Source organism: Equus przewalskii, chromosome 14 (genome assembly GCF_037783145.1).
Source record: "Equus przewalskii isolate Varuska chromosome 14, EquPr2, whole genome shotgun sequence".
Taxonomy (NCBI): Eukaryota; Metazoa; Chordata; class Mammalia; order Perissodactyla; family Equidae; genus Equus; species Equus przewalskii.
The window spans coordinates 65,977,289-65,996,441 of record NC_091844.1 but is presented as its reverse complement, the minus strand read 5'-3'; the positions used below and the strand labels follow the sequence as shown (position 1 = coordinate 65,996,441).

Below are 19,153 nucleotides of genomic sequence, written 5' to 3'. Positions count from 1 at the left end.
ACACTGATGCTGCCACAACCCAAGGGCTACGGGGATTCTGGCCATACTGCCTAACTTCCCCACAGCATTGCATGCTGAGGCTTCTGCAGTTTTATCACCCTTGCTAAGTTCTAGATATAGATATGGCTCCTTGGTTTTCATTTAAAACTGTTGCTTCTAAAGCATCTGGACCAAGATCTGATAACTTTATCCTTCCCTAGGCTCTTTAAATTCCTCTTTGATCAGCATATGTCTCTTACTGCCCACTCTTTGTATTCCTTCTGCTGTTCTTGGTCACGTACTCCTACCATCTGACGTCCAGCCTCCTGTCAGACGGGCAGTGGGTGCTCCTGCTCAGGGAAGCCAGCGAGGATGCACTGTAAACCAGGAGCTAGCTCTTCACGCGCCACGGCGCTCCGTGCCTTCCCTTTGATCCACAGAGCTAACAGCTTCTCTGCATCTTCCCCTGTGTTTCCCAATACAGGAGAGAGGGATATCCCGGCATTTTGTATGGTGGGGGCATGGGGGGGTCGGCTGACCTCTTGCCACAGCCCTGTTGTTTGCTTCTTGCAGTCTGAGAGCCCTGGTTCCAGCTCTGCCTTAGGACAGGTCTAAAGCACTCCGCTGGCTGAGAGCTGGCCTCTCCCTGGGCAGAAATGCTCAGCCTCTTCTCTCTCTGAAGCCCAACAATAGCCAAATCTCCCCTCCTCACTCTTTATCAGAAGCAGCAACTCGTCTCTCAAAGAACAGGCTCAGTTTAATCACTAAAGTTAGGCAGCAGTTCAGAAACACTTTCTCCTCACTCACATCTACACTGAGCCTTTCTTTATGAAGACCCCCTGAGCCTGGCTTTCCCTGTGCTATCCCCTCCTGTGTCAGTGCACATGCTGAAATAAGTGACGGGTTGAGCTTCCCCCCTGGGTTAAGCCCTCAGAGACGTTCCTCCTCCGTGTCCCTGCCTCCGTCTCCCACAAGCCCCTGCTCACGAGGCCATTCTGGGCGTAACTCATCACGTACCTTTGTCTCTTCCTCCTCGTGCCCCTTGTCTCCCTGGTGACCCCCAGCTGTGGGACCCCACGTATTCTCAAGGGTCTTGAAGGCCCTGCTGAGCAGCCACACGGAAGTCCCATGGTCACCAAGAAATCCTCTTTCACATCAGACTTAAAAAGCCTGAGTTGTCCCTGGAGAGACATAAAACTAAAATTCCAAAGCATTTGGCAGGAGACGTCCAGCCAGTGGACACAACATGTTACTGGAATCACAGGGAGTTTTCTTTCTCCTGTCCCTACCGCCTCCACCCTGCTCCTTCCTCGATACAAATCATAATAATGTGATGCAAAACAGGCAGTTAGGGCCACATGGTTCAGAAGCACAAGGAGTCCATCTCTTTCTGCGGCGTTGGGCCTGTGTCCGCACGTACTGCCTCTTTTTGAGTCAGTGTGCACTTTGTTCAGATCAAGTCTACTTTGTATGAGGGATCCAGCACCTTCCTTCCTCTGCCCAAAGCCTTGACACAAACATCGTGTTCACTGTTCTGGAATGCCCCCGGGTTAGGGCCTGCAGAGGGCTGGAATTCTTCCCATGGGGATTCCCCCCCAGCACGCATACCGTGGTCACAACAGAGAGTCTGTAGCATGGCCAGGGAGAGAACAAGCTTTCTTCATTTTCCTAGCCAACGTGTTGCACACTAGAACCATACAACCCAGCCTTCTCTCAAAGGACCTGTGTTAGGCCTGAGGCCTCTCAAGTGGTGGTGTTCATCACTCCCCAGAGCCAGGGTCTATGTCTGACTGCTCTTTGTTCCTGCAATGCCAGGCCCACTGTCTTACAAATAGTTGCTTAATGAGTGCTGAATGATGGATTGGACCCTTCCTCTCTCCCTTTCCTGCACTGAGATTATCCCTCTACTTGGCCATCCTGTGGCATAGACTTTTAGAGGATCAGCATTTTCTCTACGTCGACCCGGTCTCCCAAGTTGGATAGAAAGGAGGATTGTACCATTAGGAAACGGGATGAGTTTGGGTGGTGTATCTTGTGACTGGAGCCAAGAGCTATTCCTGGGTGTCTAGTGAATGTCCTGAAATGATCTTTCAGGCCTGAATCCTGAAATAATCCTCGGAGGATATGAAGACAGGCCCTCACTCACATGGGCTCAGGGTTGCTGGGCCTTCACTCCCATCCAGTCTTGTAGCTGCTGCGCCTGTCACTTCTGCTGCCTCTCACCTCACTGTCTGTCCCTCCCTTGTTCCCAAGCCTACCTTGGGAGGATTCTTTATCAGTAAATCAAACCCTGTGTCTGCTGCTTCACTCTTCAGCTGAGGGAGGGCTCCTTATTGCACAGATTTGTCTTTAAAAAATTAAAGTTTGTAGGGGCCGGTCTGGTGGCGTAGTGGTTAAGCTCGCATGCTCTGCTTCAGTGGCCCGGGGTTCACAGGTTCAGATCCTGGGCATAGACCTAGCACTGCTTGTCAAGCTACGCTGTGGCAGGCATCCCACATAAAATAGAGGAAGAGTAGCATAGATGTTAGCTCAGCGACAATCTTCCTCAAGCAAAAAGAGGAAGCTTGGCAACAGATGCTAACTCAGGGCCAGTCTTCCTAACAAATAAACAAACAAAAAATTAAAATTTGTCAAAAATTTCCCCCAACTGTTGTCCAGCTAGCGTTTTGCCCTCGAGGGAAGTTTGGGAGCTCTCTTGGCCTCCTCCCTGCTAGAATTAATTGCCTTGCACTGTCAGAAGCTCCTTTTAGGTCAAGTGTATAGAAGAAGTACCCAAGCATTTAGCTGAAGCAGCATTGACTACTTGCTTCTCTGCCAGTAATTTTATTGAAGCCAATGGGAAGGAAAGTTCTGGATCTTTCACCTAAAGTAGAATTGACCTGAGCAAGGAGGGCATTTGCAAACCTCAGTCCAGGTGCTTGGTCTCTAGGTCTGACTTTCTCCTAACTTGTACTTGAAGATGCTTCCCAAACAGAATTAATAGTAAATCTTGAATTTACCTCTGCCTTTACTTTGGAGATCTTGAAACACTCACCACCCTAGATTTGAGAGTCATCCTTGGTTTTCCTAAATTCCTAAATATTTTCTTGAGACACAGCCCTGTGTATAAGCTCTAATTTGGTAGGTGACCATTAGCCCAAGGTGTGTGGGCAGTGCCAAGCTCAGCCACTGATCCCTATGAACCGAGGCCAGGTGCCTGCTGAGACTCACATACTCACCCAAACATGCACACACTCACCCTAACACGTACACACTCGCATGCACACACCTGCACACTCTCGGACACTCACATGAACTCATACACACACACTCACACTTATTCACTCATGACCAAAAGGGCAGGCGGTGGAATGTTAATATTGGTTGTTTTAGATTGGAATGTTGTAATTATAGGAAATTTTTCTTTTCCTTCCCCCCTTTCAGTAATTTCATATTTTCATTGATAAAGTATGCATTTTTTTATTCTTATGCTTACTTTTCAAATTTTAAAAGTAAAATATGTCCAATATGGAATTTTAATTTTCTTCTTTCAACTTTTTGTTTTCCAGTCACCATAATCTCACCATGCATGAATCATAACTGTTAACGTTTGAGCATCTTTGGCCTTCTTTTCCAATGCACTTGTGTTTTTATGTAGCCCAAATCACACAGAGCTGTGTTCTGTGATTTTACATAACAGTATGTTAAGTTGCCAGCGTCACATCAGTACAACTCATGTTAAAAATCCTTCAAAGCCAGCATTTTTAATAACTGCACAATATTATATCATAAAGTTACAAGGTGATTTTTTCGCCATTCTTCAATAGATGAAATTTTTAGATTGTATACTTTTTTCTCATACATAATGTAATTATTTATATATAATTTTATATATACATTTTTGTCCATAGTTTATACTGTTTCCTTAGAACAGAGCCTTAGGAGTAGAATTTCTGAGTCAAAAGGTTTAAGAGTGTGTGTGTGTTATAATTATAAAAGTAATCTTTCTTCCTTTTAGAAATTTAGGAAAACATATAGAAGTACAAAGAAAAAAAACACATATTCCTAGCATCAGAACATTTTGGTATGTTTACTTCCAGTATTTTTCTATGCATTTACCTTTAAAATTATGAAGTTGAGATAATACTGTATATACTGTAGTGAATCTTGTTTTCACTGACTATAATGGGCTGGCCCGGTGGCCTAGTGGTTAAGTGCGCATGTTCCACTTTGGTGGCCCGGGGTTTGCCAGTTTGGATCCTGGATGTGGACATGGCACCTCTTGGCAAGCCATGCTGTGATAGGCGTCCCACATAGAAAGTAGAAGACGATGGGCACAGATGTTAGCTCAGGGCCAGTCTTCCTCAGCAAAAAGAGGAGGATTGGCAGCAGATGTTAGCTCAGGGCTGATCTTCCTCAAAAAAAAAAAAATATTGTGACTATGTTCCTGTTATTTGATTTTCTTTATAAAATGGCATTTCATTTTATTATGTACCACTTCTTATTGCTGAATATTTAGGTTGTGGCATATTTTGTTTTTATAAAGAACACTGCTCTGAAAATCATTTTACATAAATCTCTGCACAGGTCTGATTTGTTTCCTTGGAATAAATTCCTGGAAGTAGAATTGCTGATTCAAAGAGATTCAACATCATTAAGCCTCTTGATTATATATTACCTTAAAAACAGAAAACAAATAAAAGAGTTTTTCAAAATAGGAGCTCCCAGCATTGAAAGCTCTGGCAAATAGAATCTCAGGGGTATAAATTCTAGGGAGATGGGATAATGGAGGAGCTCTGTGGATAGAGTCAGAAAGGTGTTTGGTTATTTTAAAGTGTTTAGGAGATGTTATATATCTTCCTCTAGTTTGTTAATTGCTTATTTTGAGAAGAGATGATAGCAATTGATGATGTTTAGGCAACATTTAGCCAGCATTGCAAAATAGCTGGTGATCATATTCTTGTAGCGTGGTGGGTATGTTGACACGCTCTGTGGATTACGAATGTATATGGGTCGACGATTGCCCTACTTGTCTCCTTTATTCTATTAATGACATTGGAGCACTGTGTGACCTTGAAGAAGACAAGTGAAGTCACCTCAGCCTGGAGACCCATGAAAGTTGGACAGATGCACCTTTAGTCCCCTGAGCCATCTTGGTTTTCCTGGGATTCCAGGTCTGGCTCATGGAATGGTCATGGTTTAGAGATATTGCTTTCCTGGAATCAAGGATGGACTGGGCTCTTAGAAGTAGATCTGAACATGATTGAAGTCTTGGGCCCAGTACCGAGGGCCTTCTACCCAACAACCCTGCAAGGCTCCAGGTTCTTTGAAACAAGTAAATAGCCTAGGCCAATATTCCAGGAGGACCACGTACTGCTGGTGGTTACGAAGTTAATTTAGGTGTTACACAGACATAGTGTATTTTTATGGTATTTTATGTATTACCTATGACAAGTAATGTTCGTTTTTTATTTATGTAGTGATAGAATTTTATTTTTAAAAAAAATATATTTTAAACAAGTGAGTAAACAAAAAATATAGTTGAGCCATAATGTGTATGTGGACATGAAGGAATAATGACGCTGGTGTCTGACTTCCTGAGGCTGGTGTCACTGTTGTTAGATGAGGGACTCTTTTTCTTCAAGAGTTGAACATATTAGATGGAAGCATTCTTAAAGATCAGCGAATACTAGATTATGATTCCTGAATTTCTTTGGTCATTTGTCCTCTCAGATATTGCAATTGAAGCAACAGGATCCTTCCTGGCTGTTTTCCTTGGCATCGTAATATTGGAAGTTTTCACACCAAAATACTTCTTAATAATGCTTCTTTGTGTCTACCACTTCACGTTTAAACAAAGCGTTGAAACTGGAGTTCAGCTGCCCCTGGGGTTCACAGAAACTTTCCAAGGGATGTGACAGCAGAGTATTTTCGGGAAATCAATTTCCACATCTTCAGCTTCCTTTGGTTGGCTTTTCTAAAATTGCATTTCCTGAAGACAGGCTTCACCAATTTTCTTTTCCTACCTTTCCTGTCGAGATTGCCCCACTCCCCTTTATAAGAGTAGGGCCTGCCTCTCGCCAGCCTGAATCTTTTAAGGTGCCTTTTCCCAGGGTATAGAAACCTTTGGGGCATGAAACAAATGGACCATTCAAAACGTTACTGTCTAGGAAGCTCCATAAATGCCACTTATCTATCACATTAAGACCAATCAAGAAAATTACCTTTGTGTTTAAAAATTATTTGTGGTGTGTTTACTGATCAGTTATAAACTAATAGCTGTAATGTCAATCCAGATTTTTTTTTTTTTTTTACTAACAAGCCTTAGGGTCACAGGACATAAAAACATTAACTGTCGATTTATATATGTAAATACATCTTTCTATTGTAGGGAAGTATAAAAAAAGCTAATGACTAAAAACTTTCAAGCATAAAAATATATTAAGATAAGATTCTATGGAGAAGTAGAATGGAAATAGAGTTTTAAGTAGAGAAAGGAATAAGATTTGACATAAGAGCTTGTTCATGAGATTTTTTACTAGGTGATGAGTGATATCAAGTTGCTATAGTATTTATAAGCTGTTGAGTATATTTAAAAGAGTGGTATATAATTTTTATTTTAAAATATTAATATTTATAATATCTCAGAAGTTTTATGTGTCAGTTTAAAAACATATGAAAGGAGACACAGTTTTTCAAAATTCTTTCAGGGAGTACACAAACAAAAAGTTTGGAGATCATGGACAGATAGATCCTCTCTCCTTGGAATCAAAATGTGGCACCATAGCATCTCAGAGTGGAGGGCACCTTTGAGCTTGGGCCAGTCTCCCATCAGACGTTAGAATGCATTCTACAGTAGTTTGGCATGGGGTCACCTAGATGTTCTTTGGCCGCTGCCAGTGACATAGAGCTCAGAGCCTCTCAGCACAGCAGGATTATGGACTACGAATTTGGATAACTGGTTTCTAATCTTGGCTTTGCCGCTATCTGTGTCATCTCAGACAACTCACATCACCTCTTTGGGCCTTGATTTTCCCCGTCTACGATGGAGAGAGTTGTTTCTATCATTTTTGTTGGAATGTTGTGTAATGAAGTGAAATTCTCCATCCTGATCCTACGTTAGCCCCTGGGAGTTAAAAAAATCTGCTCTCTTCTTCATGTCAGCCCTTCAGATATTTGAAGGCACCCTTTATGTTCCCCTCAGATCTTTTCCAGTTTTAAAATATATTGTCTTTCTACCTTGACTTATGTGGTCATCTTCCAGGGACTAGTTTTTCCCTAGGTCAGAGGTTTTCAAACTTTTTCATCTCAGTCCCTTTTACGTTTTATAAAAATTATTTAGGAGCCCAGAAATATTTGCTTATGTAGGTTATATCTTTTGATATTAAGACAGTGTTTACATTTTTTATTTATTAATTCCTTTAAAATAACAATAAAACCATTACAGGTTGGTTTAAATAACACTTTTTAATAAAAATAAATATATTTTCCAAAACAAAAAAAGTTTAGTGAGAAAAGGCATTATTTTACATTTTTGCAAATCTGTGAAATAGCTGGCTTGACAGGAGATGGCTGGATTCTCATATCAGCTTCTGCATTCAATTTGTTGTGATAGGTGTTGGTTCAAGTAGATGAAGAAAATCTGGCCTATGCAGGTGTGTAGTTAGAAATGGAAGAAATATTTTAATAGCCTTTTCAGATATTTTTCTTTGCTATTTCACCAAAACTCGACAAGTGGTAGTTTCTTACAGGTTAGGGGCAACGTGGAATCTGAAACCATATCAATGAACTTTTTGTACTCTTACATTAAAATCCATTTGTCCATCCTGCACTTTGAATGAATCTCTTACCCACGAATGGTTTTGTAATGTGGTACATTGATCATTTGGAAATACAGGTTCACTGAATTATACAGATCTTCCCGATGTTGACACATTTCATTATATAATATCAAAAAATTACATTTGCTAGTATCTCCACTGGTCTCATGAGAAATTCTTCAAGTATTAGGAAACTGTTAAGCTTGTGGTGGCTGATACAAGTTTTCCAAAGTTCTAATTTTTGCTTGATAGCTCAATTTTATCATTGGTAACAAATACCATCAGTCATCTTCTTTGAGGTGACGGGCTCGTTTTGTTCATTTTTGAGAACATGTGTGCCAAATACCCAAGTCTGAATAACTGTAGTTGGTTGGTCAGTCATTCTTTCAAGTAAAAATGCTGTTCCATGGAAAAAGTGGCTAGTTCAGCTTGCAACTCAATCACGTAAGTGCTTTTCCTCGAGACAACCATTGTGCTTTGATATGTAGCAGAAGTGTTTTATGCTGACTTTCCATTTTGTCACATAAAACATTGAAAAAACATATACTTGAGTTAATATTTAATACAAATTAATTTTTACTGCTTCATCAAGGACATTAAGTTTTTTAAAAATTGTGAGTGTGAGGTGGTGAAGAATATAGTGACTATAAGTACAGTGTGCTGCCACTGCATTCATTAATTCTTGCTAAGGTGCCAGCAATTTCACCCACTGTTGCTTTTTATACCATTAGTGCAAGTGTCAACACAGGGAAAAAAGCAAATAAGATCTTAGTATTATTAAGAAAATATTTTAACTCCATGGATACTCCCTCCCTGAGAGGAACTTGGGATTTGAGCTTTGAGAACCACTACTCTAGACTGAACAGAATATGTCTCATCAGAGGACAGCAGGACCATCACCTCCCCCTTGGTATAGACGGCCTCCATGAGATGATGGAGCTGCAGGAATAGAGCCCTGTTTGTTCAGTGTTTTAGCGTCAATACTGCAGTTATGATCAACTGAAGTCTCCAGGTCTCTTTTACAAGACCTACTATCAAGCAAGGCTTCCTGTTTGGGAGTTTAAAAGGTTTTCAACTTAAAGACAGATAAGTTAGCTGATGACCTCACTTTGGGACAAGGTGAGTTGGAGGTGATGGACGTCATCCAAGTGGGGACGTTTCACAGATGGTGGGAAATGTGGAAGTTCAGCTACAGATTGGGGAATCCTCAGTCTGAGATGGACAGGTGAAGCCAGAAAGCTGCCTGAGTCTGAAGAAAAGCCTAGGGTGACATTGAGTCCAGGGAAGGCACAGAGAAGATGAGGTTAGACAGGTCAGGTGGACCTGAGAAGTGTCATGAGAATCAGGAGAGAGCCTAAGGCATGAAGTAGGCTGACTGGTCTGGTAGTGTGCTGCAGAGGAGGTGGTGACTGAGGGCTGAGCAAAGGCCATGGGGCAGGGCTGTAATGAAGTCCTTAGAGACTCGAAAGAGTTGTTTCTGTACAAGGATGGGTTTGGAAGCCATGTGGTAGGGAGTAGGAAGGGAACTCCAGAAAAGGACGAGAAGGTGGTGGGACCAGGCCAAATATCCAAAATTTTCGTCTCCAAAACAAAGAATGAGGGAATGGTTGGAAATGGTAGCCGTGTCAGTCTGGGCTTTCTGAGAGAGAGGAGGTGTGACTATGGGACATTTGGGTAGTACCAATAGAGGAGGATGGAGAAAGGGAGCTGTCATCCCTAGAGGCCCAGAGGTGACTGGGAGGCATATCTTTTCTCCAAAGGGCAGTGATGACATAGTTGATAGGATGTGGGTATTTGAAATCACTTATGCCAGATCTACTGCCCTGGAGAACTTTGAGAAATATTCTCTAACATTCCAAAAGCCCCGTCAGCTGGGCTCAGAGATAGTAGCAATTAGTGCTAATTAATGGAATTTGGAAGTCTTGACTTGCAGGATGGGTGTGTGTTTGCGAGATGTTTATGAAAGATGGTGTTTATCCAGAGGATTTCCTTTTCTTTTAAGTTTCAAGGCTGGAGGCTTAAACTTCTTTAATCCAAAGGAAGGAGAACCAACAGTTGTTATAAAGCCACAAATCTCTGCTCAAGTCTCTTATAGGATTAGAGACAGCAGAGAAGGCTAGGAGTGGGTGAGGTGGATACCCCACAGTCCCGGTCCAGGGCAGATTTGAGCTAGGTAAGAGTCTCAAGGATGGAGAATAAGGTGACTAGCATCCAAATGGAGACTGGAGAATGTTCTTCCCTCTCTGAATCCAGACAGTAGCCACTCTGCCCCTTTGCTATAATTCTTTCTGTTCTTACCAGCCACATTTCACTTTGAAAAGTCAGTAAAATACAAATAATAATAATGATGATGATGGTGATGATGATGATAAAATAGTGGGAGGCAAGAATTCCAAAGAACATGTTTCTTGCCTTCACATGTTGTTAGAGGACAAAAAACAGGGTGTACTTTTCATTTGAATTAGCTGCTGCTCATTCATTCAGCCCTTGGCAGAGCAGGATGCTGGTAGAGATCTGCCTATTGTTATAAACCAGCTCCTCCTAGGAAGGAATAAACACACAAAGCCAATCCATTGTTGTTCTCCAGGAAAAATAAGAACTCCAGACTTCGGGAAGCTGAGGGGCAGGACAGGGTCTGACTTACCCAGGTGGCAGGCCCTGGAGTGGGCTGAGGGGGAGGTGTGTAATGGGAAGACCTCTAGTTGCAGGGGCTGCCATTGAAAGACTGGGGTCAGGACAAAGCAGTGGCTTCCCTTCCAGCTGGCCTAACCCATGCCCTGGGAAAACAGAGGCACTGCAGGGAAGTGATGAAGTTGCAACCATTTCTCCAAAGAACCTGGCCTAGGATTTGTGAGCACAAGCCTAGGAATGCTAATTTGCTCCTGTCCCAAGCCACAGCTATTGACTTTCTGGTCTCTTATTCTAAATGCTCCTTAGGGACCCCAGCTTTATCTAATAAGAATCGTCATCAGGAATTTAAAGTTTTCAGAACTCCAAAGCCATACAAGATGGGAATTGGGATTAATCCCAATGTATAGATGAGGACAGGAGGAGGATGGGCCTGCATATCTCTGAGCCTGTTGGGTTCTGTGCTGGCACCCCACGTGCAGCATCCTGTAATCCCTCCAATAATACTGTAAAATGGAAATTCCTTCCTCGTTTAACTCAGGAGGCAGCTGGGGCTCAGAGAGGTTAAAATGACTTGACTACGGTCGTAAAGATAAGACGACATGGGGGCAAGGTAAAAGCCAGGTCTTTCAGACTCCAGGTCTACCTGTGGGAGTGGTGATTTTCCATAGCAAGTTTGAGGTTGATTTTTTTCCCTTTGGAACCAGAGAGGGGAGAGGCTCACCGTGTGGTTTTGTATGCTGAAGCAGATCCCTCTCAGTGCCTTGGGGAGCTACCTGGTTATTCATCTCAGGCCCTCTGCCTGACCTCCCCTCTCCACCCTACCCTAGCATGCCTCTTTCCTCTGTTCCACCCCAGCAAAGAGGAGCAGGATGTCTCAGCTGCCGAGGTCTCAGCTTGCAGAGCTAGTAATTAGCCCTTTGTGTCCAGTTAACCACCTTTCATCTCCTCCACCTGCTGGTGTCCGCTTTCCCTATTAGCGTCTCTCAGCTCTTTGCGGAGCCCTCCTCCCTCTTTGTGGCCAGCTCGGGTCCTTTGTCAGGGATGACGGCTAAGGGATGCACACACACAGGGCAGGGCTGCTCCAACCAGAATCGCTCACATTTTCCATCCTAGGTGCCAGACATCTCTCTCTTGTCCCCACCCCAGAGGCAGCCAGGTTTAGGTCACCTGGCATAGAGGCAGACAGTTGATAGCTAGGCCCCCAAATTTCAGGCCTTTGGAGCCCTGGTATTACCTTTCAGTTCCCCTCCAGGAGTGAAATGGGAGCTGACTGACCGGCAACTTTTATACTTAAGCAAAGAGACTATTGACTAATTTCTCATCTGCAGGAGCTCACACTCAACCCCAGACTTCTCTGCTCTGAGGCTGCCCACGTGGGTCCATCAACCAAACATCCTGAGTTTTCCTGGACAATCCTGCTTTCATTCTCCTCATACTTAACCATTTATTTGCGCTGTCCAATGTGGTAGCCACTGGCCACATGTAGCTATTTAATTTTATATTATATTTACATATATCATATAAATTTATATTAATAAAAATTAAAGAAAATTAAAAGTTTTAGCCTCGTTTCAAGTGCTCAGTAGCCACATGCGGCTAGTGGCTACTGTTGGACAGTGCAGATAGAAAATATTTCCATTATCGCAGAAAGTTCTATTGGACAGCTCAGATCTATACAACCAGAAATTCCAGTATATTGGCATCCAAACTATATCACACAGACCATTTCTTCCCCCTAGAAGGTCCTAAGCTCCCTTGACCTTTCCAGTGAACTCATTTGAGTTCCCCGAACGTCAGGGCCTGTTGGGTTTGAAGGCCACCTGGCAAAGGATGCCTCTGAAGAAATGTGTTCTATAAATTTCACCATTACCAAGTTTGAATGCCTGCTATTCCTACACAGGGGACATGAGGGACCTAGGATCTTCTTGATGTGTTTGATCTTCAAGACTTCACTCCATTTGCAAAGGAGGGACTTGGTGTCTATTAGTTTCATCCAAGCCATGAGCCCTGGCAGCCAAAGGTGACAGCTGGATGTGCAGTCCAGTGTTGGCAGAGAGAGGAAGGGGCAGGGCTGAGGGAATCCCAGTGTGGGATGGATGCTTCTAGATCTGCCCTGCCCTGGGGGTGTGGGTGGGAAATGCTTCTCAGAGCCTCCCTATCTTCCTTTCTGGACTCTTGGAGATGAGCCTTTGCTGAAGAGAGAAGAGAAAAAGATTTTTTTTTTCCTTTCTCCATCCAGCGAGAAAGGGCTCTTTGGTGTAAGAGGTTTAACCAGAAGCAGTTTCCTTTTGGAACAGGGGCAGTTCTTTATTCCCTGCCAGCTCCTGCAGGCAAACAGCATACTGGGCTGGCCTGCCGCATCAACTGTACCTGTCATGTGCTTGGCAAGTCTGACTTGAGTCCTTTTTTCCACTGCCTTCCCCACCCCTTCAAATTGCAGTTGCAACCTCTCATTTTTCTGCTGCCTAGATGATTAAAAAGCATGACTTAGTGGAAAAATCTTGACCTCCTTAGGGTCAGCCTCTTAAGCAGCTGTTGGAGATAAGATTGTGCTGGCAAAATACTCAGCAACACTTTGCGAGGCTTTCTGTCTGCGTGTAAGGAAATGAGAAGCTGTTTGGTTCTGGGTGCATCTTGTTTGTCTGTGGAGAAAGCTACCATCTTCAGAGGCATAAATTGACGTTATCTGATAATAAAATAAAATCTCTGATGGGTTAGATGATTATAGTTCTTTTTTAAAATGCAATTAACAGGCTTTGTAAAAGGAAAATTTTAATGGCACCTGCTTTGAGTAATTCCAGGAGCAAAGTTCTCTGGCAGCTAAGCAGTATCAGAAGTTCAATGCTCAGACTTCCCCCAAGGACTTAAAAGACTTAATTGTGCCACTCTGGGTATGAAAGGCATTGTTTGGAGTTATTTTAATTACTGTATTAGTACCGCTGCCTCTTGCTTGCAGATCACTTACCGTTGTCCTGTTGAAACGGCTCCAAAGAGGACATGCCAGTTCGAATTTAGCATATGTCCTCAAAGCGTTTTATCTTTGTATTTGCCAAAACCTTGTACCTATCCAGTGAGACAAGAAGGTCACTTCGCTTCTCAAAAAGAGAAACCGAGGCACAGGTGGTTGAGAGGATTGGTAAGGTATACAGTTGATGTCAAGGACATAGAGAGAGTGGGGTCTCTGGCTTGACACAACGTGTCATCAAATGAATGGCTCATTGGGAGTCTTATACATCTGAGTTTGGGTCTCCATTTAACTGCTTCCTAGCCTGTGGCCTTAAGCGAGTCACCTGCCCTCTCTGTGCTTCAGTTTCCTCATCTATAAGATGGGGATCACACCACTACATACTTCATGGGATTATTGTAAAGGTTGAGATGCCACTCAGAAAATGTCCCTGGCATATCTTCTATAATCATCATCATTATCATTTTAACATTTTTTCCTCTAATTTTAGCTAAAGACCTATTCCCAGCCTGAAATGAAATCACGGACTCTCCGCCCTTACCGTCCTCCTCGTCCTTCTGCCGGCCTTGCTGCTTCTTGTCCCTTTTGCTCTTCCTGGGCTTGGGGGATCATCATTAGAATCCGGTTGCCACATCTCTCAGCAGGGAGTCACAGGGTGGGCGCTGCCCTGGCCTGGAGGGCAGAGGGCAGAGGCAGGGCCCAGGTCTGTACTGGGCCAGATGTCCATCCCCTCCTGATGTTTCACAGCTCCGTCTTGGGTCCTGAGGATTTAGAACAACTGTCCAGACTGGGAAGCTTATCTTCTGGACCTGGCAGCCCAGGTGGTCATCCTGGTGCCTAAAACTGGGGCCTCCAGCAGCTGAATGGGCTCAGAGTCTTGCCCACTCTCCCTGGTCAGTTTTCTATCTATGAAATGGGTGTGTTGACCCAGAGGCATCCATTCATTTTCCAAAAGGCACAGATGCTGAAAACAGCAGATCTAGGTGATGTCTGAAAGAGCTTTGTCAACCAGGGCGTGCTTTCCACGCGTTGGGGTTCCCCTCGCTCACTCCCAAAAGCTTGTGCTTGGAAGCTGCCTGTGTCCTCACCCCCAGGGAGGGGCTTGAGCTCCACAAGAGGAGAAGTGAGGAGGGGCCCATAGAGGCCACCAGACCCTCTCCCTTATCGGTACCTGTGGATCCGTGAGCAGAGCACAGTCCAAGGGTAGGACTGCAGGGCTGGCCGCATCAGGAAGAGAAAGCCTGGAGTAGGGGTGAACTTTCCCCACGCCTCCTTTCACCCCACTAGCCAAACCCCTTCCCCGGCTTGTTTTCCTCCTGGCTGCTATTACTATACTTTTTATGAGCCTTGTTAAGTCTTTAATGATGCCTGGTTGTGCAGCTGGCTTAAGGCTTAATCCCCAGCAATCGGGCTTTATTGGATAAATGGTTAATAATCACTCGTCTACAGGGATTGGGGAGGTTTTGTTGAGGCCCGTGATTCCCAGAAGCCTCACGTGGCCTGTGACGTGCTCAGTGACTTGACTGGGACAGCACTGCTTGGGGTTGGGGTGCAGTAAGGTTAGGCACCACGGAAGTTGAGATGGCCTGAGTTTGTAGGAGAGCATTTCTCCTACCTCCTGAGAACAGAGGATACCTGTCTGCTGCCGTGGGCCTGTCTCGAGCTGAGCCAGGCTCAGGCAAGCCCCAGGATCTCTTCATGTGTGTGTCTCCACCTACTCCTGGTTTTGCTTTCCTTTCTCTTGTCATTAACAAGCTGTGTGGCCTTGAGCAATTCTCCTGACCCCTCTGGGCCATGGTTTCCTGGTCTATTAAATGGAGAGGTTTGAAGAGATGGGCTTGAAGGTGCCATGTGGCTCTCGACATCTGTGATTCTGTGAGCCCCCGTGTCCCAGACAGAGACTCCTCTCTCTGGCTCTCGGTGTGTCACTGAGGACTGTGAGTGGCAAGGGGCCAGCAGCCCATCGGATTAAGAGCTTAAGCAAAGAATTGGGTCAGCGGTAGTCACAGGGCAGTGTGTGCAAAGGGAATCCACAGAGCCTGACATGGCCCTCGATTTTATAGCCTGGTTTGGGATTTCTCCCAGCTCTGGGTAGGACACACAGTAGGCATTGAAAAAACAAGCCTCGTTGACGGGACTCTGGGAAGAGAAACAGACTCTTCCAGGTGCAGAGCCGTCCAGGAGCCAGGAGTTGTTCACAGGTGAAAAAGGAGCCTGGGGTTTTGTTCCCAGCTTGCCTGTGGCTGGGGCCACGCCCTCAACCCTGATTTGGCCTTGACTTTACAGTTGCAGCAAGATAGGACCCATGTGCTTGAGGGGCAGGTGGCATTGGGGCATGGGAGTCAAACAGACATGGTTAGAATCTCAGTCAACCACCTCTCATTTCCAGGCTGTATGGTTTAGGCAACCTCCTTCTCCAAGCCTGAAATTTTTTAAAGATGGCACAGCAACACCTGTCCTTTAGCATGTCTGTGTTGGTTCAAAATTATATATGCAAAGCAGTTGGTAGTGGCTCATACTAGGTGCCAATAATCGACATGGGAAGAATTTCATGTCGTGGAACCTGTTGTCTGCTTTGGACTGCTTGAGTAAAATGCTTGATGCAAATAGAGGTGTGATTTACTGTGGATGACATGATTTTGAAGTCTTTCATTTGAAAATAAAATAAAAAATACAAACAGAGCTACAGCCCCGTTTAGACTCTGTGGCGCTGCCCTGAAAACTTTGAGCTTCAGGAGTAGAGTCCGAGTCTGCGGAGGGATGCTTTCCTATGTTGCCCCAGAATTTACTCCCTGGCTCCTGCCTGTGCCCCTGAGTATCCCGAGGGCTGAGCGCCGTCCCTGGCATACAGCGGGTGCTCAGTTCTCTGTGTGTCTGAGAGATGAAGGAATGGGATTTCTCTGCTTGGATCTGTATGTGACCGGTGTTCGCTCTGCTTTTATTTCAGATCTTCCCCGACCCGTCAGACTTCGACCGCTGCTGCAAACTGAAGGACCGCCTCCCCTCCATTGTGGTGGAACCCACAGAGGGGGAGGTAGAGAGCGGGGAGCTCCGGTGGCCCCCTGAGGAGTTCTTGGTCCAGGAGGATGAGCAGGACAACTGTGAAGAGACGGTGAAAGAGAGCAAGGAGCAGTAGAGTCCCCGCCAATTCCCACGGGGTCGTGCCAGACAGCATCTGTACCTGAACTGTTCTTTCCCATTATGATGGAAGAAGAGAGTGAGCCACAATAGTTCTGAAAATGTCAAACGATGGCTTCCGTTTTGCACCTGCAAATCACTGAGTTGATTTTCTTTTCTTTTCTTTTCTTTTTTTGAAATGTGTCGGGCAGTGGAGCCCTCTGCGACAATTTGCAAGGCCTTCTGAGAAAGGAAGCTGCTTAGAGCAGGGGTGGGGGAAGTGGGGAAGTGGGTGCGCCTGTGAGATCATTATCTGAACTCAAGCAGGCTAGAGGCCGAGGTGGGATTCCAGTGGGCTCTGGGGGCGGGGGGCATAGGGGCTGTGCACAGCGAGCGAGGAACATTTGGGGTAAGAAAACAAACACGAGACGAAAGAGAAAATGCACGTTTTAAAGAAGACATTGAGCAGAGAAGTACAGCCAGGAAGTATCCAGTGAGCCTTCTCTCTGGCTGCTGGGGTATCAGAAAACAGAGTCTTCATCTCTTTCTGGTTTCGCCCACTGCTGCCTTTGCTTTTTTTCTGGTGTGTTGATACCGGGAGGCAGGTAAAGGAGAGCCATGGAAACTGGCTGCCTGCAAAGCCAGCTGGAGGTGATGCGCAGGAGAGAAAAAGGTCTCCCTTTTCCTTCTCTGCCGACCCTGTGCTCCCGCTGTGGCGTGTTCACGGACCCGCGGTAACCGGGAGGGTTTTAGGAGCCAGGGCTTTTGAGCTTCTCTCCCCTGATTTATCTTTTTTGCTCCCTGGCCCTTTTGGAGTAGTGAGAACACTTCCCACCCTGGTTGCTGCCCCTGAAGTGGACACTTGCACGTGAAGGGCCCTCCCCAACTGCTCCCCAGACTTGCCCCAGTCTGAGTGGAAGTGCAGAGCAGGTGGGCTCTCCCAGGCTGCTCGCTCCTTCTCCTACCGCCACCCTGCCTGGTCCCTGGCCACGGCAGTCAGGCAGAGGTGGTTCCCAGAGTGCTGTGGGTTCCAGCCAGCCTGAACGCCACACCCCTGTGGGCGCGTGGCCTGTTTTTCTGGTGGGAGCTGAGTGGCGAGCAGAGGCGGCTTTTTCTGCTTATTGTTGGGGAGGTGAGCTTTAACGTAGGTGCCGAGAGCTGGCTAAGCTGGGAATTTTGGATGCGGGTGATGAGGCTCTTGTATTGCAGCCTGGGGATCGAAGTCTGAAACCAAAGGGTGTCCTGAGAGCCCTGGCTTCTCCCCATGTTGTTCCTGGATGCCAGTGGGAAGACGGTGTGATGAGGGAGCACTGAACAGTGGTCCTCACCCCTCCCCACCTCCCACCTGTCCACTGCAAGGGCTGTTGTATGAGAAAGCTAGCCTTGGACTTAGAGCTTCTTGTCATAGTTAGGGACCATGTGGTGCAGCAGGTTGCAGGACACACTTCAAACCGGCTCCATCTCAGAGCAGGACTGAGTGGCCAAGAGGTGGGCTCAAGAGCCTCCCTGGAGCCAAGGCACCGACCATGTCCCCTCAGGTGTCCAGTTGGTCCAGGTTGACCCCGGTTTTGAATTTGAGTGTAGAGATGTATTTAATACCTCAAGGTCAGTGTGGCTCTGGGCAGTGTTGAGGCAGGAAGACAAAAGATGAAGGTGTGCTGTTGCCGGTCAGCAGGATTTGGTCCCGGGGAGCCGATGCTCACCCCAGCCCCCTGCTCCCTCCCTCTGTGTTGTTTGCTTGTGTTACACACCAATGGCAATAACTTCTTCCAGCTCCTTGTGGAAGGCGGAGAGGCCTGCAGCCTGCACTGTGGGGTTTCTCTCTCATGCGCGCTCTCCCTTTCCTTCTGTTTTGGCTGCAGAGTCTCCTCGCTCTCCTTCCCCACAGCTGCATTCTCATCCCACCTCCCTTTGTGGATGGGGTCTTGCCTTTTAAAATCCCGTGTTTCTGTGTCCCCCTCTCATCTGCTCCTCTCTATCATCTGTCCTGGTCTTGCCGTGTGATGGGAACGTGCTTGTAAACTGCATAACAAATCTACTTTGTGTATATGTGTGTTTATGGAGGTGGTTTATTATTTTTGCTGGTCGCTAGACCCCTTTGTATGACCATTTGGAGTCTGAGTGGGCCAGAGGCTGACAGCTGAAGTCAGAACCCTCAGCGGTGAGCCTGTTGGGGGAACCCAGCCACTCTTGGATAAATGGCTGAGCTCCTGTCTGGCCTCCTCTATTTTTTTTTTTTTTTTAAGTAACGTGTGTATTTCTAACTGATCGTATTGAAAAAAAACCCCTAGTATTTCAGTAAAAATGCCTGTTGTAAGATGAACCTCCTGTAACTTCTATCTGTTCTTTTTTGAGGCTCAGGGAGAAACTAGCATTTTTTTTTTTTCCAAACTACTTTTTGTCACTGTGACAGTTGTAAATAAAGTTTGAAAATGCTTTCCACTCTGGTCTGGTTTCCTGCTTTCTTCCTGCTCCACTGGAATGAACAGAGCCCAGGACTAAGCTGCAGCTCTGGCAGGAGGCCGAGCTGGGGGAAGTCGAGGTGGGTGGGGTTCCTGACATAGCCCACCTGCTGGCCTTTCCGGGGTGAGCCCCTCAACGGTTCTTTCTCCCCTGGCTGAATGAAAACAGCCTTTCCTTCTATGCTGGTAGGTCTCAACTC

General features: G+C 45.7%; 1 protein-coding gene across 3 annotated transcripts in view; it reads left to right on the top strand.

The window, feature by feature from the left end:
• LBH (LBH regulator of WNT signaling pathway) overlaps nt 1–18,933 on the top strand; it is a 37,941-nt gene extending 19,008 nt beyond the window's left edge. For all 3 annotated transcript variants that reach the window (XM_070572935.1, XM_070572936.1, XM_070572934.1), the window contains one exon: nt 16,322–18,933. In XM_070572935.1, coding sequence (XP_070429036.1) covers nt 16,322–16,510 — 189 coding nt within the window. In that variant the 3' untranslated portion in view covers nt 16,511–18,933. The remainder of the gene's footprint in view (nt 1–16,321) is intronic.
• Nucleotides 18,934–19,153: the final 220 nt, after the last annotated feature.